Consider the following 27,234-nt stretch of genomic DNA (forward strand, 5'->3'; position numbering starts at 1 on the left):
GGTGTCCAAGAGTTTGTTAGACGCTCCAGTGAGAATTCTTCAAAGCTTTCCAAACCTGCTTTACATATGAAAACTAATAGTTTCAGATCTTATAATGAACAATCAGCTTGTGACCTCAAGCGCTCAGGACACTTGTGATCCAAAGGTAAAGTCTACATATTTAAAAGCTGAGAAGCTCAGTTGAAAAAACCTAATTCTAAACTCATTGAGGAGGGGTAAATGCTAACCAAACATTTTACATGGGAAATAGAGATTTATTCCTTACAGCCCTAAATCTTTGTCTGTATGTGTCTGTGTGCATATGTCTGTGTATTTCCGTGTGTGTGCTATATACTGTTGTTCTATATCTGCAAAGGTGACATCTTCTGACTCACTAGCAACACGCTATAGCCTGTCTTACTGGGAGTGACGGTAGATTTATACCCATCTCTTCACACTCTGATGTCCATCATGCATTTTCTTTTTTTTTTTAAAGATTTTATTTTTCCTTTTTCTCCCCAAAAGGTACATAGTGTACATATATTTTAGTTGTGGGTCCTTCTAGTTGTGGTACGTGGGACGCCACCTCAGCATGACCTGATGAGTGTTGCCATGTCCCCACCCAGGATCCAAACCCGCGAAATCCTGGGCCACAGGGTCAGCCCCATTGTGCATTTTCAAGCTGATTAGTTGAGGGATGTATTTTTACCAATAAAAGATACATCCTGATTAAAAAGCCAAAATTTGGAAATGAGGGCACAAATACTGCAATTCATTGTAGGCCTTTCTTCCCAAAAGTAGCGGTAGAAATCTGTTTGTTGAGGCTTACTTTTTGATATTTATTTTCCATACCAAGTATAAACAGTTTTACAAGCTAAGAGAGATCATTTTCACCTAAATAAAAATCCTAGAAAGTAACAGCCTGTTTTCGACCATTTCTTCCTTTCTCCACACTTTGATTGGCTAGAGGCCCCGATTTAGTCATAACATATATCTAAGAATAATGTCACCCTAAGAATAATATCATCCATGAATGATTACTTCAGTCACACTCTGTTTTATCTTTCTAACGGGCTTTGCAACACAGAATTGAATGCAATAAGATGGAAATATAATACCTTGAGCTGAGGAGTCCAGAGTATACAGCAGATGTTTAACAGATTTATGGAGAGTTCTGAAACCTTCGTTAGTTGTGACACGTGGATAAACCTTCTGCGCCACCAGCAGCGCACTAACGAGTAGAAAAACAATTAAACCAGATTGCACTTCAAGGTTTGCAGACAGAAATGAAAGGTCATTCAAGGAGAAAATGGCTACAGTATAGAAAATCATTCTTACAACATAAAAGACAAGATGCTGCTTTTGTCATTTAATGACTTGTTTGTCTGTTCATGCACAAAATCCCAACAAAATTTTCTTGAACCAGACGGAGCACTGCACATTTGCAGGATTCTAAAGCCTTGGGACTCGAAGCCTTTAAAGTAAGGTAGTACCATTCATATCAGCTGTTTCTGTTAACACTTAAAAATAAGCGGTAAGGAACAGCAACTTCCAACGAAACGACACCTCCTGTTTTTTTAATTAATTTAAATCTAAATCAAAGTAATTAAATTAAATTAATTATACTAATTTGAATTCGATTTAGTTAATTAATTTAAAATTAATTAAAATTAGAAATTATTCTCATTAAAAATCAAGCCCAGATAAAAGACCTAATTGCAGGAATAATTATTATTTAAGCATTTGGTAAATATTTATTTTTTGCTAAACAAAATAGTAATATTTTTGGGAAAAAAATGGAGCTTGTCCTAACTAAAGAAGGCATTTTATCTTCTAAGTGACCCCTAGGCACTACTCCAGGGGGAGCCCAAAATTAATATCCAGACTCACTGGCACTGTCTTCGTAGGCGTTTTCTGTTCCTAATAAGATGGGCAGTCTGCACAGGGCTGGATGGTCAGCAAATTCACTTATGCTTGAGTTCATTCCATATTTCCAAAAAGCAATTGGTAACTTAAGAAACGGCTTGTTCATCCACTTATTGTCATTAGTACATTAGAAAAAATATTGGCATTATGCAAGTATGTCTATATTTCACAAATACTGTGATTTATACCAATAATCTTTAATTTACATGAGTAGTGACTAGAACAAAGGCTTTGTTAACAATTTGTCATTGTGAAGTTAAATGTGGTACAAAGTAGCTAATAGTTTTGCCCTGTGTATCGTAATTAACTGAAGGCTTGCTCCAGAGATAGATACAATATGTTCATATGCTTTCATGGTACTCTACAATATTTTTGGAATTTTTAATGTTTAGATCAAGATCATTTTAATTTTAGCTTCCTAGCTATGAATGGCAGCTATATTTAGAGAGCTAAATTTTGTGTGTCCTTTAGTTTCTAGTATAATATTAGGATATATAAAGAGATGTGTGTATGTATATGTAGACATACATAAATATATGTATGCATATATATATATATATAATTTTATTTAGTTTTCCAGTAATTCCATAAAGTCAATTTTTTTTTAAAGATTTTATTTTTCCTTTTTCTCCCAAAGCCCCCGGTACATAGTTGTGTATTTTAGTTGTGGGTCCTTCTAGTTGTGGCATTGTGGGACGCTGAGCAGTGGCCCGATGAGCAGTGTCGTGTCCGCGCCCAAGATCTGAACCGGCGAAACCCTGGGCCACCCAAGTGGAGTGCATGAACCCAACCCTTCAGCCACAGGGCCAACCCCATAACGTCAATTTTATTTGCCCTGTTTTGCAAATGGGAAAACTACAGTTCAAAAAGTTAAACAACTTACATGAAGTTATCCAGTTAGTAACCAGTAGAGCTGGTTCTGTCTAGTTTTGAAGTTTATATTCTTTCTACGCTATGTCTTGCCTTCGCACAGAAACCTTCCCCCCCACCCCACAACATGGAGCTGGGAGGAGGACCGCAGGACACTTCTGCCCAGAGCCCGCAGGCATCGTTGACTTGTTACCCCAGCTGCGTGCTGACCTTAGAGACTTGCCTATATTTTTTGCCTCTGCTCTGTATATAAAACAGTCAAACCCCAGGTGTTTTTATGTTTGCCCTAGGAATCTCCTGGTTCTCAGATTTGGGGTTGTTTCTGAACCCTGGTGACCCTGGAGACCAGCTAACATTCTCAGATCGTAGGTCTCTGCCCGTCTTCCCCCAACTTGGTCCTCTGCCTAACTCACCAGATCTGTTGTCCCAAAGAAACACCTTCAGAGACTGAACACTTGGCAATCTCATTGAAACTGTCAGCATTATCGTATTAATATCTTTAATAAAACGTCAAGAGATTTAATTCATCTTTTTCTAACAAAACCTAACTCAAAAATAATGACACCTGGCCCCCATCCTCTCTGAAATCTTTTGAATCATTGATCAAAATAGTTTTTTTACTCTAGAGATTTTTTTTCTGTTCTTCATCGTAGAAAAATGAAATTTATCTGAAACAAGTCGCCTTATAAGTAAAGATATAAAAAGAGTTTTCATGATTCGTCTTCTTCCTCATAAATAGTAAAAATCATGTATATTTTTACATATGTCCTGCTGGACTCTTTGAGATTGCTCATTTTTGCTAATTTCTGTCACAACCTTAACATTCTACGTTCTGATTTGGTGACTGGATTATATAATAACTCATAATGTGAAAAAAAAGTTGCCGAAGGAAATGACAAAAGTTTTTATGGGATTTATTTGTCCCTATTACTTGATCAACAAAGAGTAATGAGTCCATAATTTGGTGATAAAATATAGTCATTTGTGAGAAAATTATGGCTTTTAATGGTACTGCAGTTTAATAACAATAGTAAAAATGATTTAACTTTAAAAAGTGGTTTATGAGGGCTCTCCAACAGAAATATAACCCAGGCAACATAATTTTTAATTTTCCAGTAGTCACCTTAAAAAAGTTAAAAGAAATAGATGACATTAATTTTAATATATTTTATTTAACCCAATACATCCAAAATATTATCATTTCAACATCTAATTAATATAAAAATTATTAATGAAGTATTTTAAGTCTTCAAAATTCACCACGTATTTTACACTTATTGGGCATCTCAATTCAGATGCTGAATTTTCACTGAAAATACTTACTCTATATTTAGATTTTATTACATTTGCAGGTGAAAAGTCAGTTCACAAACCCACATTGTTCCAAAATACTAACAGGTTTACCATTAACTGAATCAAGTATCAGTGTTTAAAATTTAAATTGATTAAAGTTAAATAAAGTTAAAATTTCAGTTCCTTCATCCAAAGCCACATGTGATTAAAGGCCATCATATTTGAAGAACAAGTTCATAAATTAGCAATAAAAAATTAAATAAAAGTTGACCATTTAAAACAAGATTTGTTCAGATTAAAGTCAAATGTGATTTGCTGTAAAATAATCTGGAGCTTTTTCTGTTAGCTATTTCTTTTTTCTCCGTCATTATCATGTAGACTGGTTTACAAAATTTGCAATCATTACCTGACAGCATGTTTTATGGCATAATGCTATAAAACACAATAATTTTATTTTAAATTTTAAGAGAATTATTATACTGCAGTGTAATATCTTTCCTATGACATTTACTCCACTAAAATAATGCCTGAAGTATTTTATTTATTTATTTATTTTTGACCCTAAAGTATTTTTTGGAACTTCTATCTTCTACTGAATATTATTTTGTGGAATTTTGAGCTTTATCTGTTGTTTTTTCACCAAATTTCATTGAGGCATAATCCACATACAGTATGATGCAACTATTTGAGGTTATAATTCAATGAGTTTTGACAAATGTGTATACTCACATAACCACCAAGCTAATAAGATACAGAGCCTGTCGATAACCCCAAAAGTTGCTCATGCTCCCAATCGTTGCCCCAGGACCCACCACTCTGATTTCTAACACAATAAATAAATTTTGTCAATTCGAGAACTCCGTACAATTGAAATAATACAATACCTACATATCCAGTATGTGTTCTATTTTTTTGTCTGGACGCTTTTGTGAGCATAATATTCATAAGATTTATTCACATTGTTGATTGATTCACTAACCTATTTTTCTTGTTGCATAGAATTCCAATGTATGAGTAAACTATAATTTTTTTGCCATTCTGTTTATGGATATTTGTCTTTCCCCCAATTTTTAGCTATTGTGAATAAATCTGCTGTAAACATTAGCATACAAGCCTTCATGTGGCCATGTTTTCACATTCTTGGGTAAATATCCAAGAGTAGAATGTTATGTCATATGGATCTACTGTTAACTTCATTAGAAGTTGTCACACTGTTTTCCTAAACAGTTGTATCATTTCACACTCTAACTTGCAATCTAAGAAAGTTCCATTTGCTCTGCATTCTAGCCAACAGTTGGTGTTATCCATCTTAGACAATTTTACCCATTCTGGTGAGTGTGTAGTGATATTTATTGTGGTCTGAATATTATTTTGACTCTTTTTATGGCTAAACTATACAATTCAAATGATATCCCTTCTCCTTGAATTGATTTACATGTTTGCTTTCTAAGACAGAATAAAAATAGAAGGAAGAGGATCAAGTGTCAAAATTCTGGGTGAGCGAAAATTTCCCTAAGTGCTAAAATGAAGACCACGCTAGAGAATCAACTTCCTAGTGTCTTGCTCCTTCTGCGATTTAGCTATGCCGTGCTGCTGTGGAAAGAGCACAGGACTCGGATTCGGATTCCTTGAGTTCCGCTCCTGCCTTTGCCCCTCACTAGCTGTAGAATTTTGGGGAAATCATTTGACTTCCATGAGGGCTTGTTTCCTCCCCTATAAGATGGGGATATCTGCGGTCTCAATCTCAAGCACTGTTGTGAGAATCAAATGAGACTAAAGTACCAACACAAGGGCTTATTGCAAGGTATTTGAACAAACGTAAGCTCTTGGAAGCTTTCCACAGAAGAGGAGAATGCTCACTTCTGGTGTTCAGACTTTACAGATGGAACACATGATGCTCTTAATGACGTATTAGAGAGGCAGTCAGGATTCCAGAGTTAGAAAACCCAGGTTCCAACCCTCCTAGCTGCATGATCATCAAATATTTAATTTTTATGACCTTCTGTTTCCTCATTTATAAATAAATAATAGCTTAGTTGTAGGATTTAATGTGACATATTTAAAGGGCCCAGTAAAGTGTCTGGTATGTAATAGGCACTCAGTAATTGAGAGTTGCTGATGTAGTTGTTGTTTTTAATGCACATTTCCAAATTAGCTAGACAGGACAGTCAAAACCTAAGTTAGAAGTCCATTAAACTCTAAATGCTGGCCATACTCTGATCTCTTTTATGAGGAAAGCAACCTTTAAAGGGATTTCCTCTGCAAAAACTTTCAAATCTTTGTGTCATGTATGCCAAATAAAACCAACTCAATATTCAAGCTTAGAAAGACCATTTAAGGCCGACTGCATGTGAGGTAGGCCAATCCTCTCCCTTGAAGTGGTTTGGTTCAAAACTGTAACCACTAGGGTTGTTTTCTATTGGCTAGTATCAACAAAACCCAGTGAGGTGGTTTATTCTCGGGCAGTTTAAAAATGCTAGATGGCCAGAGCTCTGGTTGTCCTGAAACGAGCCTGAGTCAATGTTCCAGTCTACCGTAGACCCTGCCATCCACCTCTTTCTCAGAAGCTCTGGGATGCCAACTGGCAATGCAGGTGGTATATACAGTTAAGACGAATGTTTCTCCTCACTTCCTAAAGTACACTCCAATACCTCTGATGACCACAATGTGTTTCTTCTTTGTTTAATTAATACCCTAACCTTTGTTGTTAAAATCCACAAGGAGGCCCTAAAGGATTATTTGCTCCGTGTTTAAATTACTACCTACCAGTGATTCTCACAGGTAACACTAAAAAGAAAAAAAGGCTTCTTTGTGAATCCTAATGTCTCACTTAATTCTTACATTTTCTTACCTGTTTGCATTTCGAAGCACATCAAATAAATTGCTTAGTGTCGTGTCATTCCGGAACACATTTGGAAAACTCGAGAGAAGCTGCCACACGGCTGTCTGCTCCTGCACTTGTGTGAAGAAGGACAGCACCTTCACCGTTTCCTGAAACACTGTGTGCTGGTTGCTGGGGCCACTGGATATCTTAAAAAATAAAACCAGACACAGGGCAAAACGAGACTTCGACGTTTGTAATCACATGGCTTACTGTCTTTGAAATCATTAAAAATCTAGATTTCCACATAAATAATTCTTTCACATTTGCATTCAGTTTGAAGTCATCTTTTACTTGGAAAGACTATAATCATCTCTAACGTTCTTAAACATAATTGGATTTTCTCCTATACCTCTAGAAATTGGCATATTTAAGGTTTGGTTAACAGGGCTATATTTATGCAAAATATTTTAAACAGTATTTTTGGAAACTAAAATTAATTTCTTAAAATAAAATTAGTTTCTGAGTAATATTTTTGTTTTTCCCTAGGATCTGGTTTAGAAGCCTGAAACATATTTCTCTATATCCATTAGTAGACCGTATATTATTCATTATTTGGGTAAAGAATCCTTAAAACTAATATACGTATTACATTATATTACATTATATTATATTACATCATATTATATTACATTATATTATATTACATTATATTATATTATATATTATATTATGTATACACTAATATTATATATTTTTATATATATATAAATGTTTACTATTGCAATTATGCATACTTGGTGGAATAAAATATTTCCAAAGTTCTTGCAGTACCAGGAAATTTATTTCTAATAAATGACTTCTAGTGAGTGAGCCTATGTAATAATCATGTCTTATACTGTAAGCAAACAAAAAACAAAAACCGTGACTTTTGCTCTTGCTCTGGATCAAAGGACCAAGATAATACTCTCAGAAGTAAAGTATTTTCCTCATTATATTCCCACCCGAAGCAATTTTCTTAATAAGCTCATTCATACTGGAAAAGCCAGGCTTTTGTTCTGTCTTAATTCAAGGCCTTTCACGCTGAGAATGTGATTTTGAACAATGTATTCATTTTTTTCTTTTTAAGATTGGCACCTGGGCTAGCAACTGTTGCCAATCTTCCTTTTTTTTTTTTTTTCTGCTTTATCTCCCCAAACTCCCCCGGTACATAGTTGTATATCTTAGTTGCAGGTCCTTCTAGTTGTGAGATGTGGGACGCCGCCTCAACGTGGACTGACGAGTGGTGCCATGTCCGTGCCCAGGATCCGAACCCTGGGCCGCCGCAGCAGAGCGCTCGAACTTAACCACTCGGCCAAGGACCCAGCCCCTGAACAATATATTCTTAACCATATGTTCTACCCTACATGAAGGCTGAATTTGTTAGGAAACGATTTTAAGTGCTCTCCGCTGGATTGAGGTTATTCTAATAACGTCTGTAATCTAGTTCATTTGAAAAACTCAGATTACTAAAGGGCAATTTAAGCATTCTGTACTTATTACAATTACTTACAATAAAATTCAGTGATTCAAGGGGGAAATATTAGAAGTGGACATGCTGCATTTATTCCTGTTTATAAAATTTCAAGAGGATTCTGAATATTATCCTGATTTTTCATTGTATATGGGGTTTTGTTAAACGTAGATTATAAATGTCTTATTTTCACATCATAGTTTAAGACTAGCATATAGAAGTGGCCATTAGTACTCCAGAGTTTAAAGTTCTTGGTTCTAATGTATAATATTTTGGGGAGAGGGATATATTGTTTTGTCAAAAATCAGCTTTTCAATTGGGGTTTGATGTTAGTGAGAAAAATTTAAAAGATTACCCATTATTCTAACTTCTGAAAGTTGTATGGCTCCTATAGTTTAATTATTATTATTTTTTATTTTTTTGGAGGAAGATTAGCCCTGAGCTAGCATCTGCTGCCAATCCTCCTCTTTTTGCTGAGGAAGACTGGCCCTAAGCTAACATCCATGCCCATCTTCCTCCACTTTATACGTGGGACACCTGCCACAGCATGGCTTGCCAAGCAGTGCCATGTCCGTACCAGGGATCTGAACCAGCAAACCCCGGGCTGCCGAAGCGGAACGTGTGAACTTAACCGCTGCACCACTGGGCCGGCCCTATACAGGTTAATTATTAAACATACGTTACATCCTGAGTAATCTCACTTAAATATCTCAGAGAAAATAGTCAATCTTCATTCACCATAGAGCAAAGCCATATTTCATCTACAAAGACTTGTCTCCATTAAGCATAATGCAATATTTTTGGTTCAGCATTGAAATCATTTCAATCCTGCCCAAATGGGAAGCAGACATTACTTAGAATCAGACATTGTGTGCAAATAGCTGTGTGAGGAATCCATGTCAAAGGGGAGCAAACATTCCAGTCAGCATTTCCCACGCATGTGGGCTGCAGGCTTGCTCTTTGACTCATGTTGAGTCACTTTGTGCACACAAGAACGGAAACAATACGTTTGCTTCCATTGTGTATGAGATCTTGATCATATTCAAATATTTACACTCACCTGCAAGAACTGGTTTGTTAGTTCTTGGAAAGAAGACTCTAAAAGGGTCATGTTGGACAGGCAAAATTTGTTAAAAACATTTTTCCCTAGAGTGGTCCAAGAGGAGGTAGAATGAGCAATGTATCCTGGATAGCTCGCACACAGTTCTCTTCGTATATCTTCTGAAGTTGAATTTTGCTTTAACAGCTAAAAATGCGTGTGAGAGGAGTGAGATAACAAAGTTAGTCAGCATAGATATTAAAGTATTCCAGTTTTCAAGAAAACTGACCTGTCTTCACAATAGCCACTTTAAGGTCCTGCACTATAGCAACTATTAAAATGACACTAAGATACATTGGGTTTACCCAGGAAAAGTCACAGAGAGAATGTGTGAATGTGGTAATTCCTGTCATTCTTATGATTTAAATGATTTTCATATGGTTTCGCTGAACTCATTCCCTATCTCTGAGCAGAAAACCTAAAAGTTTTCATTTTTCCTGGACATTTAGCAGCAGAGACTTCGGTGTCCTAACGATTTGTGGCACTTCCTGGGAAATCGGTCACGATCTTTGGAAGACTTTTAAAGAGGAAGAACTTCAGAGTCTGTTCTCAAGACCAAGAGTGTTTACTTAGAGAAGTGGACAAATATAGACTATGCTTCATTTGCAAAGCAGTTATTTCATTTAAGAATTGTGCATATGAAGAAAAGAGAAAAGCATACATATAAATACGTAAAAATCTATAATTACCAAAGCAATAATTGGAAAGCATTTTCACAATGGAATCATTGTAAGCCCCTCATATATTTCCCAGTCCAGAGCAGTCACAGATGCTGCACTATTTTCAGCTATAATATTGATCACATTGACAGTTATTAAGTTGTTTAGATATTTACAGAGCCAATAATATTTGGTTGGAATAATTAATAAGTCCCTCCTAATAATTAATTCTTATAACCCTGCACTAACTTCACCCTCCCATTAAGTTTATGTTACAAAATCTATACTCTGCCTTTCAGAGACTGACCTTCTAAATGTAATGGAACGAGACGGGATCCACTTATTCTAGAATATACTATAAATGCCAGATCTTCTGGTCATTCATCCCTACCTCTTTCCTAACATTACACATAAACTCACCCCAAAATGATTTCTCTACTCATTCTTGCAAGGGCTGCAGAAAGCAGTAAAGAGAAAGAAAGAGGAATCAGAGAGATTGCTGACACAGGCATCAATATGTCATCCTAATTTTTACATCCCTTCCCTGCTCCAACTGCTCTAAAAATACATATCTATACATAGGAAATTCATTTTTGACTTATCTCCACTGGATATATGACTCTGTGCTGCCTCACAAAATTCTGAACTTTCATTCCCTACGAGAAGAGAATTTGAGAGTTTCGATACAATGAAGTGGTATTTTGGAGAATAGTGTTGCTATTCTAGACAGCCCTGAATTTGATCCAATGCAAGACTGCTTGCTTGTAGGAACCAATGTGGAAGAAATAGAATGGAATAGAAAAACTTTCCCTAGTTTACATACCGCCCTGATTTGGGGATGTTTTAAATTGGAATTAACTGGGCATATTAGGGGCTTGCTAAGCCAGATAGGGTGTTTTAGGTACCTCAACCGCTATCTAAACTAGGCTTTCAAACTGGACTGAAAGAGAAAGCCTTCTGTTTGGGCCAGCACTGGCAGAATTGCCTTGATAGAGTATGGTGCCTTTTCCCAGCATACATCCTTGTGTTGTCCTTTGACTTGTTTACATAAACCAATTTTTTGAGCTGCTTCAGTTATGCAGAATGTTAATAGAGACATATTAAGCAGCAGTGGTTCTGGTCACAGGAATATAAGTAAAGGCCAGAGATACGTCCCCATAATTCAGATGGAAGAAATTCTACTACATAAGACACAGATATATTATTTAAATGCTTGTGTGTGTGTTAGAGAGAGCCAGAATAATCTCTATTCCAAAATGTTGAAAATGTTCTGTTCTTAATTTCTGAAGAGCATGTATAGCAGACACTCGTGTCTGTAGGGGCCAGCCAAAGGCAGATTCATATTAAACGTATGAATCTGGCTGGATGAAATACAATAAGGGAAAGTGAGGACTGTAGTTAACAAGAGTACCTGTTCTGCCTAAAGGCATTCAAATTCAGCTTCTTAAAATCCCCTGATATGCATGCACACACACATTCAGCTCACAAGGCTGCCAGGTTACACCTCTGATAGAAATTATGTTTATTATTTTGCAATCTGGGATCTTAAAGTGGATGACTAGTCAACAGACAGAAAGCCATAGGTAAGCTCTCTAAACTATGCTAAGGAAAAAGATTTTACTACTTTGGGGAGATAATTTTCTACAGCTCTAATTTTTCCAAAGGCATTATTAGTATGGAAGAGGCAGCAAGTTTGATGAGTGTTATAGCTTCATTTGCTTTCATATAGCTTCTTTTCTTCCCTGCTTCAGGAAATTAAAAGATCACATATAATGCCATCCTATTTCTTGCTAAATGAAAATCTTAAGTTCAATTAAGAGACTTAACAGGGAAGTAAATAAATATCCAAGACCTTAAGGATTTCTGAATATCTCAGAATTAAGCTTTTTATCAAAGAGCTCCCAGGAAAAGAATCCCCTGAGATGGTACTCCAAATGGGAAAGGTGCCCCCAAGCTCCTTTTGTTTGGGAAGTCTCTTTATTAACGTAAGAGGCTTTTGTTCAACTGTTCTTTGTTATTGATTCATTACAAAACTGAGTGAAATTACCTTTTCCAAGCGAAGGATCCAGGCAAGCACTTGACTACCATTAAACGTATCTGTTCCAGTACTTTCCAAATCAGAACTTGGACTGGGAAATACTGTGGCTGTCGTAGAAGAAAGAACAGATTAGCATTCTAAACACACACACACGAAATGGGCAGGTTCACATAAGAATCCATAAACATCACCTGTGCCCTCATATACCCCACAGCAAGAAGGGCTCAAATATGCATCTTCCATGAAAGTTTCATGCTAGCAAAACGGCAAATTCCATCAGTTTTTCTTTTCACATAAAATTGCAATGGTTTTGGTCTACTCTTGGTTTTTTCCCAATCATTTTAGACGTCATTTGCTTTCATTCCAGTTTATGTCATTAAACTTCATCACCAATATTACTGCCTAATAAACTGAATCATTTCTGTGCAGGCCTAGAGGATTTGAGGTGCCTCCACCAGCTCCACAGATCCATCATATCCAACATCTGTTCAAAGGATCTGCCAATGCACATCTGGCGATAATGGTTTTCTTTTTAATTATTCAATTGGGAGGCTGAAATCTGCTTAGGATCATAAATTCTCTCCTCCCCAAAGTGGTTTCTGAATGGTATTTCAGATCAAGTAAATGGAATAAAGCAATTAGTTTGGACTACAGTATACTCTAATTAAGTAATTCCCCAAATGGCCTTACCTAGTACGATTTATAATGTGGCAGTGTGTTCTTGGTTAGAAGCAATAGCTACAAGTGTATGTTCATGTCTATGGCATGGATGTTCATTAAGTCAGTATGTTAACTTTTATAAATTTTGGACAGAAACACTTTGCTATCCTCACATCAAAGGATCTTAATATTTAAAGATACAGTGACCTATCATCAGTAGGGCCTAGGCTTTATTATAATGCTTATGGAGCTGGAGACTTTATCAGCTGATTCCTCTAGACCAAGGCAATACATTTGTGAGGTGACTGGCCAGGGTGAGAAACATCATCTGTGGCTACTGAGCAAAGCAAAGCTTACTGGATCACAGCACTCCGATCTTATTTCTACCGTGCTTTAACCTACACAGCCAAACACCCACAGACCATTCACAACAGAACATTAACTCCTCAAAACCGCTCACCACCACTCTCTTACTACATCAACGCTGGACTTTTTTCATTTGACCCATCAACTTGTACTAGAATGCTATTTAATGTCATAGAATCTTAAATATCCCATGGCATTTTTAAGAGATATTCCTTTTTTTCCAGAGCACCACTCATATTCCAACATCCGGGAGTCCTTGTTTTGTTTACAAATAAATCCCCAGTCCATAAGATGGTGCATCACAACAGCAGGCACCCAATATATATTTGTCAAATGAATGTAAAACAGAGCTGCTGTTTTGGGAGTTTATTCTCGATTTGTGGCTTCTGACGACCATTTCTCAAGACCATCTGCATCAGAATCACTCGGGCATAAGGCTCAGGAAGCTCAGGTTTCCTGCATACTAAAGTTTGAGGGCCACTGGCCTGGCTTGAATGAAGGAAGTAGATGATCCCATTGAATGACTGTGATGCTGAGCATTGGGTGGGAGGAATGAGAGCACGGCTGAGTCCTGGCCTGACAGCTGTTCTAGTACCAGATCTGCCACAGGACTATAGACAGGGTACGTCACCTTGTTGGGCTTCATATTCCTCATCTGTTATGGAAAGTTTGGACAAATCTCTGAGACTCCATCCATCAATTTTCATTACTGGCCTTTCTAACCATCCCAGCATCATCTAATTGTAGATAATCAGTCCCCAGTCGATTCTGGGAAAGGGTGCAATTCTCAACATCATATTAGCACCATCTAGGCTTTTGTTCCTGGACAGTATTTCAGTAAGAACTTAATTTTCAGTTATCCTCAAGCATTTTGTATAACTGCACCACCAAACTCAGGCAAACATAAGAAACATTTTGATCTCTTAGGGATAGTCTAGGCACTCCGTCTTTGTTTGAAAAGTTAAAAGTCTAACCCTTTTAAAGATTAGACCTTTATTGGCTGTTCAAAAATGTCTGTTCTAAACTCAACATAACAGACTAGCTCACCTGGTGATGCACGCCTTCTCTCTGGAGCTTCGGTGCTCTGGAATGATAAACTGCTGTCCTTCTCCAGGTTGGATGACTTTCTCGGAATTTCACTAAAGAAGAAAAAGCAAGAACCCTGTAACTTCATCCACATTAATTTCAGTTAGCTACAGCAATGTATTACGTAGCAGATTCCAGGGCTCTCCAAGGACTTTCAAATTTTTAATTTACTTGCTAGGATTTTAACGGAAGAACTCACCTAAGCATACACCAATGAATACATAAGGTCTCCTACAAGAGACATTTTTATTCAGAGAAAATGGCCTGGATGAGGGTTGAAAATAGTTATTTTTGCTTTAATTCTGTAGAAAGGAAATCATTTTAAGAGGACTAAATATGAGAGCTAAATGTTGAGAGTACTTGTGGCATATTTTTTCCTTTTAAAAAGATGATTAATCCCAAATCGAAAAGAGTCCAAGGGTGCTTTGGGGACTGAAACAAAAGTCTGTTTATCTGTCAACCCTGAAAGAAGAACAAGTTTCCTATGTTGTAGAAGGCATTTTGAAGACTGTCAAAGATGAATACTTGCAAGGCAGATTCAAGGAGGAAAGAAAAGAATGCACATTTACTGAGTTATGTAGTTTGTGATAGGCACTGTGGTTGGTGTCATTACAGATGGCACCAGCTGTTAGAGGAATAAAAATGTAAGCAGATTTTTGATTGGGCTAAATGCCTCAATGCAGTAATAATGGCACTGTGGTGCCAAGAATCCCCAAAAAAACGTGATCACATTAGCTTCGGAGGAAAACATTCCCGGAGCTTCCCACAAGTCAGTTACTCTCTTTTTAAAAGTTCACTTCCTGTTCATTTGATTATTATGAAAATGGAGATCATCATATTTTCCTGAAAATTTGATATACCTAAAGTAAGTGCCTAAAATAAAAGTATATAGTTCAAGAGTGAAACCAGTCCAGAGGCCTGGATGTGAATATTTTTTAGAATTCCTAAAAGTTGGTGAATTTTGTGCAGTTGTTTATAAAAAAGCTTACTCAAGGTACATAAGGATGGATAGAAAAAGATAATAGTGAGGAAAGCAAGAAGTTTTGTTTCCTACTGTGGTTCAATTTGACTTCCTTTTCAGAAACAAGATCTGAATCCTGGTTCTAAGCTACTTTGTGATTTATAATTGGAAAAAATAATCTGTGGGTTTTTTTTTTTAAATTGTGTCCCTTTAATAAAAATTATAAGAAGAGGTGATATTTGTTTCTATTCCCTAGTGTTTTTCCAATATTCGCTATAAAATGCAGTGGTTGCTTCAAAAGTTCTGCATTCTTAATGTTTATTTGAATTATTCATGACCATGACTGTATTCCCCTAAATCTTTCTGCATTCCTTGTGCTGACTTTTCGGATGGGAAAACTGTTCAGATAAAAATAAGAACTGCCCTGAACCCTTCCCCTTCTCTCACACAGAAGTTTTAGAAAGTTTGAGAAAGTCGGGTTCATTTTTCTTTTTCTCAACACTTTTTTAGTTCAGTTTGAAATACTATAAAGAAAGCTATTGAATATCAACACATTTTGAAAATAAAGCAAAAAACTACATTCATAAAAATTTTAAAGAATAAGGACAGGAACAAAAACCAAAGGGAGAATGACAAAGATCAAAGGGAGCAAAGAAGGAGCAAGAGAAAACAGACTGAATAATAAATGGCAGGGGGGAGGAAAAAAAGAAGCGGTGATAGGAAACTAGAAAGTGTGAGCTTAGAAAAGCAAAAGCGACACCTTGCCCATCTTCCCACATTCAGCTAAGAGTCCGAAAACTACTTCTTCAAATAGTCTTTAAACACCAAAGAAAGACAAGCTCATCCGCTTCCCAGCATCCTGCAGGCTCAGCAGTTCTGACTTTGCTTATCAGTAAAATGGCTGCTTCCAGATAGGGAACTATGGAGCCCTCTTTTCTGATAGGAACTGTCCTTGACCAGGAAATCCCCATGGTTCTGTGGTTGCCCACGCATTCCATGTTATGGGAGTGAGGAGGTGGACCATCTCCTTTTACATGGCTTTGGCACGCCATTTTGTCTCTTGAGAGCTCACAACAACACGGGTGCTTTGCCATTCATCTGCCTGCAGATTTTCCCGTTTTCTTTTGCGTTTATAATGTGTAGTGTGATGGCATGTGTCTACTGCCACTCCACAACAAAACTACTGTCTTTAAACTCTTAAAACGGAAACCACAAAATAAATGTACAACAGAGTATTATGGTAAAAATATAAATTAAGGCTATAAGTTGAAATACAGCTTACTTCCCCCAGCAAAGATAATTAATTCTATTAACTCCCCATTAAATTACTAAAGAAGGGCAAGGAGATAGCCAGTCTTACTGAGTTAATGGTAATCTCTGAACTTTCTAATTAGGGACCATGTTTACAGACAGAGCCCTATATGCTTCTCTGAGTGTGAGAAACAGTACCTTACCTGTTATTTCACACAATTGAAGCACTTTTTACATACTTACTTTATACCAATTTTAAGGGTATTGTGTTTGTTTGTGTGCCTATTCCTACCATGTCTCCATTTTAGGCTGTGACATCTTGGGAAGTAGGCACCACATCTCATCCATCTTTTTATTCCAAACACCTAGCACAGACTGGACCATGATGGCTGATTAAACAAAAAGAGGCTGTATTGCTGGGGTGTGCTGGAAAGAGCTTTGTAGTTAGAAGATACCTTCGGAATCCCAGCTCTGCCTCTTCCTAAAAGATCTCAGCCATTGCCTCCTTCTTCTGCAGATTAGGAATAATACACCTACCCTGCAAGATTGTTGGGAAGACTATATGAGATGCACTTGTCAAACACCTGTCTGAGCCCTCTCATTGTAGGCACTCACCAATATTAACTGTCAAAGTATCCAAGAAAGAAGATGGTACAAAGACACAGACTTTGCCATCAGTATGGAGCCAAAGCCCCATACTTACACATCTATGCTCCAGATGTAATCCCTGCAGAATACTAGAGCTTCAAGATGTCCAAATGGATACAGCCCTGTATTCATAGATCTGGAATCTGTGAGTACTGGCTTATAAGGTGAGACAAGGCAAACGACCTCACCCAGGGTTTTGTAACTTCTTCTTCATTTTATTATTCAATTTCTTGATCAATTCCTTAGGAAGAATTTCCCATTTGTAGTAATGATCAATTTTCCCCTTCTTAGACTTAAAAATTCTTGAAAAAATCTACAGTGCACAGTGTTGGCAAATGGTACGATGTTTAACACACGACAAGCATTGAATACTAGATAATAAAGAATATCACTTGGAAAAACTGATCTCTAAGGAAGCATATTTTTTGACATAGCCTGGCCTGCCCTGGTTCTGCAAAGGTCTTCTAAAGAGGAAATACCTAGGGATGGTCCCAAAGACACAAACGTATAATCTTACACTATACTCATCACTTTCATTCGTTAACTAGCCAACATTTATTAAATTCCCACTATATATAATATAAATGGCAAGCCAAATAAGAAACTAGGAATTATAATACATTAATGACATTAGTTCAGTAAGAACACACATAAGGGACACTGGGAACACATGACAGGGACTGCTAAATCAGACTTAACATTTGTGTTTCTTTTTTTGAAAGATTTTATTTTTTCCTTTTTCTCGCCAAAGCCCCCTGGTACATAGTTGTATATTCTCAGTTGTGGGTCCTTCTAGTTGTGGCATGTGGGACGCCACCTCAGCGTGGCTGGATGAGCAGTGCCATGCCCACACCCAGGATTCGAACCGACGAAACACTGGGCCACCTTCAGCGGAGCGCATGAACTTAACCACTCGGCCACGGGGCCGGCCCCTTGTGTCTCTTACAGAGTAAGATCCTAGAGTCATAAGCATAATTCAAGCTTCTTGTCATCTTAAAGTTTTTCCTTCACTCTTTCCCTAGCCCAGTGGTTCTCAACTGGCTTCTACTGGGTAGAGGCCAGAGATGCTGCTAAACATCCTGAAATGTACAGCACAATAAAGAATTACCTAGCCCCAAGTAGCAATAATGCTGAGGTTGAGACACCCTGCACTAGGCTATGACAGATAAGTGGATTTATTCCATGATGACTTATCCCCATTCCCACTCCCTAGGATCAACTCAGGAGACTTAACATCCTACTTAGGAACTCTCAATAATTCTAAGGAAGTCTCAGAGAATCGATCTCATACCGGATACCTCTGGGAGGTATATTAAAGCCTTATGCAAAACTTTAGATGCCTCCTGAATCCAGCACATAAGCTCACATGAGTCCAGAAAATTCAACCTTCTGAGTGAGGCAATAAAGCCTGAATCACATCTCCAAGTGTCCCATGGCATCATTTAACTACGTTTTACTGGACCCAGCTACATGTACAGCAGCACGGAGGTGGCCAAGGGCCTCTCCTCTAAGAGGCTGAAGAAGCAGATGCTGCCTCAGTGGCGTTTACAGGGCTCTATTTGGAATTCAATAAAGAACACATCTTGGATTCAAAATGTTAGATTAAGATACTTGAAGGGAAACCAGGCCCAGAGTAGATTTTACTTCTTCTCAGACATGTCTACCAACAGTTACATTTGGAAAATGTTATATTTGGGAAATGTCACATTTATAGATATCATCTTAACGGTAGAACTGATGCACTTGTACTGGATGTCTTTGTATTTCCTGTGTGTGGAAAGACTACCTGTGTAGGTGGTATCCATCTGTGCCATGGTACATTCTGCCTATAAAAAGAATTCCTACCGGGAAAGACACATATGGAAAATCCTGGAAAGAAAATTCTGAAACCCTTTTTTTTTTTCTCTCAGGGTTCGTTAAACTTTTTATATTTTTTTCCGCAAAATTATAATTATACGGGTATATAGTGACACCTGGAAAGAAGATGTGAGATGTGCTCTGGGTTCCATTCTCATCCCAGCTTCAGATGACATTCATCATTGACTTGTAACTACAAATAAGGACACTGTAATGGCATGGAGGTCCCTCCGTGGTTTGATGCAGTCGTCCTTCCTGGCTGCCCCCAAGCAGAAATCATTCATAGAAAACTTTAAATATTTTTTCATTATTTTTTTGTATTTCATTCTGACCTTCCTTCCTTCAGGGTCACCGATGCTTCGGATATAATCCCTACTGCCTATGTTCAAAACATATCTCTCATCTAGGTGGGCCACTTACCAGTCAACAATGTATATCAGTTAAGATGTTACGACTTAGGAATGCCTTACTATGTTCCCCTGTCTAGGCTAGTTTCAATTCTTAGAAGAGACTTTGGAGATCTAGATAGATATCTGAGCTAATACATTTCTACAAGTTTTTAAAGGCACTTTGATGGACAGATGAGGACGTGTCCTAGGGAGTAGATGTGTATCAGAAACATCTAAAACCTCAGGGAGAAGATAACATCACAGTATCTTTCACATGACACTGTACAGATTATCTTTTACACAGCCCTGAAACAGGCAGATTAGTTTGGCAACACTACAGGGGAACTTGTAATTTTTCCATCACAGTCAGTAGCAAAGCTGTCTGCCTATCCCTCTAATACTATGCAAGGGCCTCCATCTATTTCCTTCTTTCATTAAGTTCTGGGATTCCTTCTTTATGGCCTATCTCAAATATACCTTCCTCTAGTCTGGTAACCACCACCCTATCTGTCCTTAATGATCTCACCTTTGGCCTTTGGGAAGACCCTCCTGAATTTCTCCACCCAAACCCCTCTCCACCCCAATAATATATCCAACAGTAAGCTCCGTATTCCTCAGACAGAAACAACGTCTTGTGGTGCCTGTGTAACTATTCATGATTTGTTCTCTAATGTTCTGGGCACAGTGAGACCTAAACAAATATTTTCATCACATTTCCCAAGTTATATGGTAATTTACCTATTTACTTGTCTCTCTTTCCCACTAGGTTGTGAGTTTGGATAGGCCTTATTCATATGTGCTTTATCCATCTCTGCATCTACAGTGACTTGCGCAGTGCAGTATGCGGTACATAGTCAATACGTTCTTACTCAATGAGTGAACAGTTTTGCCCGCATAGCAGTTAAGACATCCTTCCACTTTGTTTTTTGATAAACGAAGTTTTAACCTTTATTTTCACACAAATACTCACTAAAATGATTACTAAACAGTTATAAATTACTCTGAAATTAATACGATATTAGACCTACCTCTAATATCCTACCTACCTACCTATCCTACCTACATCCTACCTCATCTTTCTAGTCAAATGAGGACAGGTGCCTGTGTCCACGTACCTTACATTCCCAATAATATCTTTAGGTCAGTTTCTAAACACATCCATATTTTTCAATACTAAACTAAAGCCTTGGCACTTTAAAATTATCCCTGAATAAAATCTGATTAGCTACGTTTCAACTTCTATAGGAGCCATTCAATAGGAGCAGAGGTATGAGTTTGAAAAGCACAGGTCATGGATGAGTGTCAACATGACAGAGATGGGGAGAAAATCTATCGAGGCTATTCCGCCACAGGATCTGCAGGAATGCTGAGTCACTTCTCCAGATAATGACCCCGTGAGCTCTGGAGGATGATCTTCTCCATTCGCCAGCTGTGTGAGCAATGGCACAGCCAGGGGCTCCCACCGTTCTGATGTATTCTTAGAGGCAGTGCAGGGAGGAAGGACCAGAAGGGTAAGTCCTACGATGTTAGATCATCCGTTGTACAAATTAGCAAGAAAAGCATAAATGTAATCGTTTCTTCTTTCAGACAGCTAGTTAGAGTTGATGCTGAGTATAGCGCTGCATCTTTTGAAAGCATGTCATCCTGAAGCTAAGGCTTAAAGAAGTATGAATTTAATAACAGAAGGCTAGTGCCAATGCAAATACACATCAGAGAACTTAGCGACTAGCCAGCAAGCAGTGACTGCAGTGTGATCACGTCTTTTTGAAAACCATTCTATCAGAATAAACATGGTGGGCCTCTTTTGATGAGGCCAAAGATGGCATTTTTTTTTCCCCTCACTTACAAAACAGAAGGAAGACTGTTTTGTTTCTTAATGAGGTTATGCTGGTGAACCTTTCTTCACCAAAGGGAAGCAATTAGTGGAACGGCTTACCCAGTAACCATGCCCCACTTTCATTGCAAGGCTATATAACCCATAAAAGTTAATAGCATGCTGGGAAATATCATTAATGGAATTTTATTATTGTACATAATTTTCTAAATTAAGCTCCAATTACTTGGTAGTTTAAAGAAAATACTGAATATACAGCAATATACAGCTTGAGCTAGACAAACTACCCTGAGGTTGGAAGAAAACGAACAAAAAAGCAGGCATGACCAGTTGTCTAGAAGATAATCAAAAGAGGATAAAATAAACCTAGAGTTTAATCCTACTTCCAAAATCAGCTCAACGGTTTATCTCAGGCAACTCCTTGAATGTCGTTCTCTATTATTTCACACAGCAAAATACTCCTTCCGGGGGAGGTATATTTACATACTTCTTAGATATTGTTAAGTATTTCTCTCACTGTAACTTAGTTTTTCATGAAAAAAAAAAGTAGGAAGAGAGCCCCAGGTGAAGCTGTAATCCACTTGTAAATAATGGACATTAATTTTTTGCCATATCTTCTCTAACACTTGGCTCACAAAACGTCCATCTCAGATACAACCCCTTCATGAAGATTTAACTGATTACTCCATTTGAAAGCTCTCTTTCTACTTTAAATATGGAAGATGTCTTGTTTCAGCATCTTTCTGGCACTCTTCATTGCATTATCTCCTATTACCATAGTCGACAATATTTTTCTCAGCTGCTAGAACATAGGCATAGATCACACCTAATTCACCACTCACATAGGGACACAGAGACCACCTGTGAACTGGTTGAACAATCAAGAATGCCGTGGTTCCCCTTTCCTCTACACTGACTACACAAGAGGGCATAGTCTCCAGTTAGCTTCTGGTCTCCTTGCACAGATAGACAACCAGTGCTAGTTGAGGTAAAGCTTGTATGTACTTAGAACATGTTCGGCTCATACACAATATCTCAATTCATTTTCCTACTTAAAACTTTCCAATAGCTTCTCACCATACTAAAAATAAATTGCAAATCCCGGGGCCAGCTCCGTGGCCGAGTGGTTAAGTTCGCGCACTCCACTGCGGAGGCCCAGGGTTCGGATCCTGGGCGCCGACATGGCACCACTCATCAGGCCACGTTGAGGCAGCGTCCCACATCCCACAACTAGAAGGACGTGCAACTAAGATATACAACTGTGTACGGGGGCGGTTTGGGAAGATAAAGCAGAAAAAATAAATAAATAAATTGCAAATCCCTTCCTTTTTCCCACATGTTTGATTCTGCATGCTCCATCTTCTATATTCCTTTTCAACATGTCCCTACCACTGTCTATCACCGTCCCTCACTATGTCCTAGCCATATTAGCTGACTTTCTGTTCCCCTAAACCATCAGGTTTGTCCCCACCTCAGGATGATTTGCCATTTCTCCACCTGGAACACTCTGTTCCCGATGTTCACATGCTGTTCCTCCCTGGTCTTTCTTGTTGATCTCTAACCCAAAGTCACCTTCTAGTAGAGGCCTTCTCTCACCACCCTATTAAAATCTCACCTTTCAACTTCTACCTTCTCTATCTCTGCTTTACTTTCTGGCCAGCACACTTATTATTATCAATAATTACGCTATTTATTTATTCGATTGCTCATCTTTTTGCTTGCTCTTCCTTTAGAATGCAAGTAACAAAAGGATAGGGAATTTGTCTGATTCACCTCTGTATCGCAGTGCCTAGAATGGTGCCTGGCACATAGAAATTTCTCAGTCATTATTTCTTGAGTAAATTAATAAATGAATGAATGAGCATCAGTGTGTTTCAACCATCAAGACTAGTGAACTTATTGAAATAACAAAACCAATGTGAATTAGCAACCCAACAATTTTATGTGTCCCAAGTCATTTCCATGACAATTCTTGGCATGTTTATATTTTATGCTAACGAGCTTGCAGTTGCTCTCAAAGTGGCACTCATATTATTTGATGACCAAATCATGTTGATAAGATTAAAGGAGAAATGGTGCTACATGCCAAGAAGTTTAAATTAAAATTTTGGAACCAAATATCTCTGATTATAGATAAATATAATCTTTTTCTTGCGAGACACTTAAAAAACATCTCTATAGGAATTGTCTCATGGGTGATTCAGTTATAATATTGTTTGCAGTGCTATGCACAGGAGGGCTCCTGGGAGTCTCTTTAGGTTTAGAATCCCACGACAGAAAATTGAGGTTATAAACGGTCAAGTTGTAAATGGTCTAGATTCCCTATCTTTATTCTTCAGCTTCCTCTCACACCATAAAATAAGACATACATTAACCTCACTTAAAGGTTGTTGTTCAATTATGTATACTTTCAACTTTATTACTTTGATTTCTACACTCTTAATTTCCTTCTTTGCACTTCCTGGTTTCTGTTCTATTCAGAAGTACCACATAGAATAATATAATTATCTCATTCTTCTGGGAGATTATGCCTCTGACATTGGCCTACATCTTAGGCTTGTGATCAAGTCTTCGGGCCGCGTGTCACTGACAGTTTGAGGTGGGACAGAGAACAGAGGGGAGTAAAGGAGGACTGCCCTGGCCACCCAGCTGAGAAAGCAAAGTTGACATGGATCAGGAGAACAGATTAGCAGTTACCAGAGGGGAAGTGGGTGGAGGGAGGGCAAAAGGGGCACCTGTGTATAGTGATAGACAAAAACTAAACTATCAATGGTGAATGCAATGCAATCTATACAGAAACTGATATATAATAACATATACTTGAAATTTACACAATGTTATAAGCCAATATGACCTCAATAAAATAATTTTCTAAAAAAGCAAAGTTTGAGTAATTCACCCAAAATAGATTATGCTTAATCCCACATAAATATGGTAATTTCAGCTTGTACCCACCTTGTTCATTCATATTTAGATCATTATATCCGTAGACATAGAAAATACAGTTGTATATCTAACCTAGGATGGCTTTCTGGATATCTCAGAAGGAAAGAAGATCCGAGCTCTCGAAACAGCTGAACACACTGAGGAATGCTCCTACCTGTCTTTAAACAGAGTGTCGTCAATCCCTTTCCTCCGAAGCAGATCCTGTGGCCCATAGGGCGTGTCTTTGCATTTCGAGTCTGTGTCACAAAGGAGGGTTTGCAAGAAGGGGAAGAAGCCGGTACTAGGAAGGTTTCGAGGTGCAAGGTAACCTGAAATTAAAAATAACAATAATTATGTCACCAGAACGTCTTTGCCTGGGAAGGGAAAGAAGGGCAGTAGCTCTCTCCTGTGAGGTTACCCTCTGGATCATGACTGTCTGGGCCTCCCATGTATCAAAAGACTTAAAATTGCCTGTTGCCCCACGAATTTCTCTTCCTGGGTTTTATTCTAAGGAAGTAGTTGCAGGAACATTTGCTAGAGTGTTTTAAGAATAAATCACAGTGTATTCATGTGATAAAACACAACAAAGCCAATAAAAATGGTGTCAAATAATATAGAAAATGTGTACAATATATGGTTAATTAAAAAGAGCTGATTAGAAAAGAGTATGACCAGAAGTCATAATCTTTTAAAAACATGTAAATATATGTATATTAAAAAACCTCGAGGGATTTTTTTCCTGAGTGGTATATTTCGCATGATTTTTGTTTACTTTCATTCGACTATATATTAACTATTTTTTCCCAAAATGCACATATCTTGTTTTGTAAGAAAGTCATTATAAATGCAGCCAATCTTCCAGATGCCAGGAAATATTTTTAGTCACCTTGAAATTTAACATAACAGTTAAATTAACTGCACAACATTTTTTCCTATTTAAAAGCAATAATAATGGTGTGAATGAATGTGCAGATTTTCCCAATGTTAAAGTCACAGAAAACAAGAACTGTAATAGTAAAGGGTTTTGTAACCTTTACTTTAACATTTGCTGTGTAAAATATGATGATGGCGTACACATGAGCCAAGACAATAGGCAAGCTGTGAAGTACAAATCTTTTCACAATTAGGTTTGATATTAAAACATGAGATTCCTCCCTTTGGAGGAATATAGAGACAATGAACTTTCCAAAAAGGCAGGTTTAGAAACTATAAGGTAACCCAAAACTGAAGAATACTAAAAAGCAAAACTTTAACTTTGTCATGAATCTATTAAAAAAGAGTCTCAGTACAGGTCTGTTTTAATTATAAAAAGAAAGAGGAAAAAGCAAAAGAAAACGAAAATAGTAAGAGCAACATGGCTAAGGATGTATTAATATATTAGCAGAGAGAGTTATAAATAGAAATTTGTTCTAAGTAAAACTTAAATACAGATCTTCATAAAGAAAGAAGATTGGAAATAAAATGGAAAGGGTAATAGAAAAACTGGTGAGAAGAAAAGTAAAGAGGGAAAAAAAGAAGAGAGAGATTGGAAGACATTATACTGTTGACTTTGAAAATGGAGGAAGAAGCCCAAAGCCCAGGACCGTGGGCAACCTCTAGAAGCTGGAAAAGGCAAGGAAGTAGATACTCCCAGAGCCTCCAGAAGGAATGCAGCCCTGCTGACACTTTTTTTTTTTTTTTTGAGGAAGATTAGCCCTGAGCTAACATCCACTGTGAATCCTCCTCTTTTTGCTGAGGAAGATAGGCCCTGAGCTAACATCTGTGTTTCTGGCACTTTCAGGTTCCAAAATTATGTTTCAATTTTTATATTCCCAAATGCTTGGATGCAGGAAAAAGAGAAACATTTCTCTGTCCTTCACAGAACTTCCGTGCAGGAAGCACGGAACATGCAAAGTTAGGGCTAAAAATTGGTTGCCCATGTTCATAGCCAGAGCACAGATTTAAGAATACAAATAAAAGATCATAACTGTGCAGACCATGGCACGACTTGCAGGAAAAAATTAAATCTCGGGGTCTTGGAGTGGAGTCTTTAGACAGAATAAAATCCTTATTATCATGATTCCCAAAGGTCTCACACCCAGGATGCATTCATGCTCATTTCCAGGAGAAAAGCTATTGAAGAAATTGAAATTTCATGGGGAAATTGGAGCCAAAATACTCCAACACAGCCTAAGAGAGAGGTGGGGTAGTAAGTAAGCAAAATCCCAACCCACTTATGGCTTAGTTTCTCAAGGGCTCTGGGCAAAGGCAGTGAGGTCATCTGAGCAGCCACCCATAGGTGGAGAGAGGTTTTTCTCATAAAATTGGATACAGTCAACATTATCGACACAGTCCGAGGATAAATTCGGCAGAGTCCAATGTTATTTCAGGGAGTTGAATCAACAAAACTATAAAACATTTTTAGGAACAAACCACCAACTAAATTTTCAAGTAAATCAAATTCAGTTCTCATTGTTTTAAGAATTAAACCAGCATTACAAAAAGATCCCAGTTTAAGAATTTTAAAAAATAGATACTTTGTGATAGCAACAAAAGAACTGAGCTATCAACCTAGACATCTATGTTTACCTAAAAGGAGGATCGAGTTTGATTTTCCTTTCCCTCTCTGCACGAAAGTTCTATTCAGAAGCATATTAGTGTGACATAATGTAAAGATTAGAGCAGTGCTCCTCAAAGTGTGGTCCGTGGACCAATAGCATCAGATCGCCCGGGAATTTATTAGAAATGAAAATTTGAGATCCCACCCCAGATTACTTAATCAGAAACTCTGAGGATGGGATTCAGCAGTCTTTACCCTAACAAACCCTCCAGTTAATTCTGAGAACAACTTGATTAGACTGCAAACTTATCCATAAGAGTCAGATAGTAAATATTTTCAGCTGTGAGCCATGCTGTCTCCATCACCATTAGTCAACTCCACTGTTGTAACATGAAAGCAGCCATAGACAATGTGTACATCAATGGGCCTGGTTGTATTCCAACAAAACTTTATTTACAAAAAAGGCAGCAGACTCGATTTGGCCCACAGGCTGTAGTTTGCTGACCCCCAGGAGGATAAT

The 27,234-nt window shown here is 37.7% G+C and overlaps 1 protein-coding gene across 1 annotated transcript in view; it reads right to left on the reverse strand.

The window, feature by feature from the left end:
• The window catches only part of ABCA12 (ATP binding cassette subfamily A member 12), a 159,652-nt gene that overhangs the window by 87,104 nt on the left and 45,314 nt on the right, over window positions 1–27,234 (reverse strand). The window contains exons 3-8 of the mRNA XM_014740290.3: window positions 24,351–24,504; window positions 14,272–14,363; window positions 12,208–12,305; window positions 9,463–9,648; window positions 6,920–7,098; window positions 1,098–1,210 (exon numbers count right to left, since the gene is read on the reverse strand). Coding sequence (XP_014595776.1) covers window positions 1,098–1,210; window positions 6,920–7,098; window positions 9,463–9,648; window positions 12,208–12,305; window positions 14,272–14,363; window positions 24,351–24,504 — 822 coding nt within the window. The remainder of the gene's footprint in view (window positions 1–1,097; window positions 1,211–6,919; window positions 7,099–9,462; window positions 9,649–12,207; window positions 12,306–14,271; window positions 14,364–24,350; window positions 24,505–27,234) is intronic.

This window comes from Equus caballus, chromosome 6 (assembly GCF_041296265.1).
Source record: "Equus caballus isolate H_3958 breed thoroughbred chromosome 6, TB-T2T, whole genome shotgun sequence".
NCBI classification, from domain to species: domain Eukaryota; kingdom Metazoa; phylum Chordata; class Mammalia; order Perissodactyla; family Equidae; genus Equus; species Equus caballus.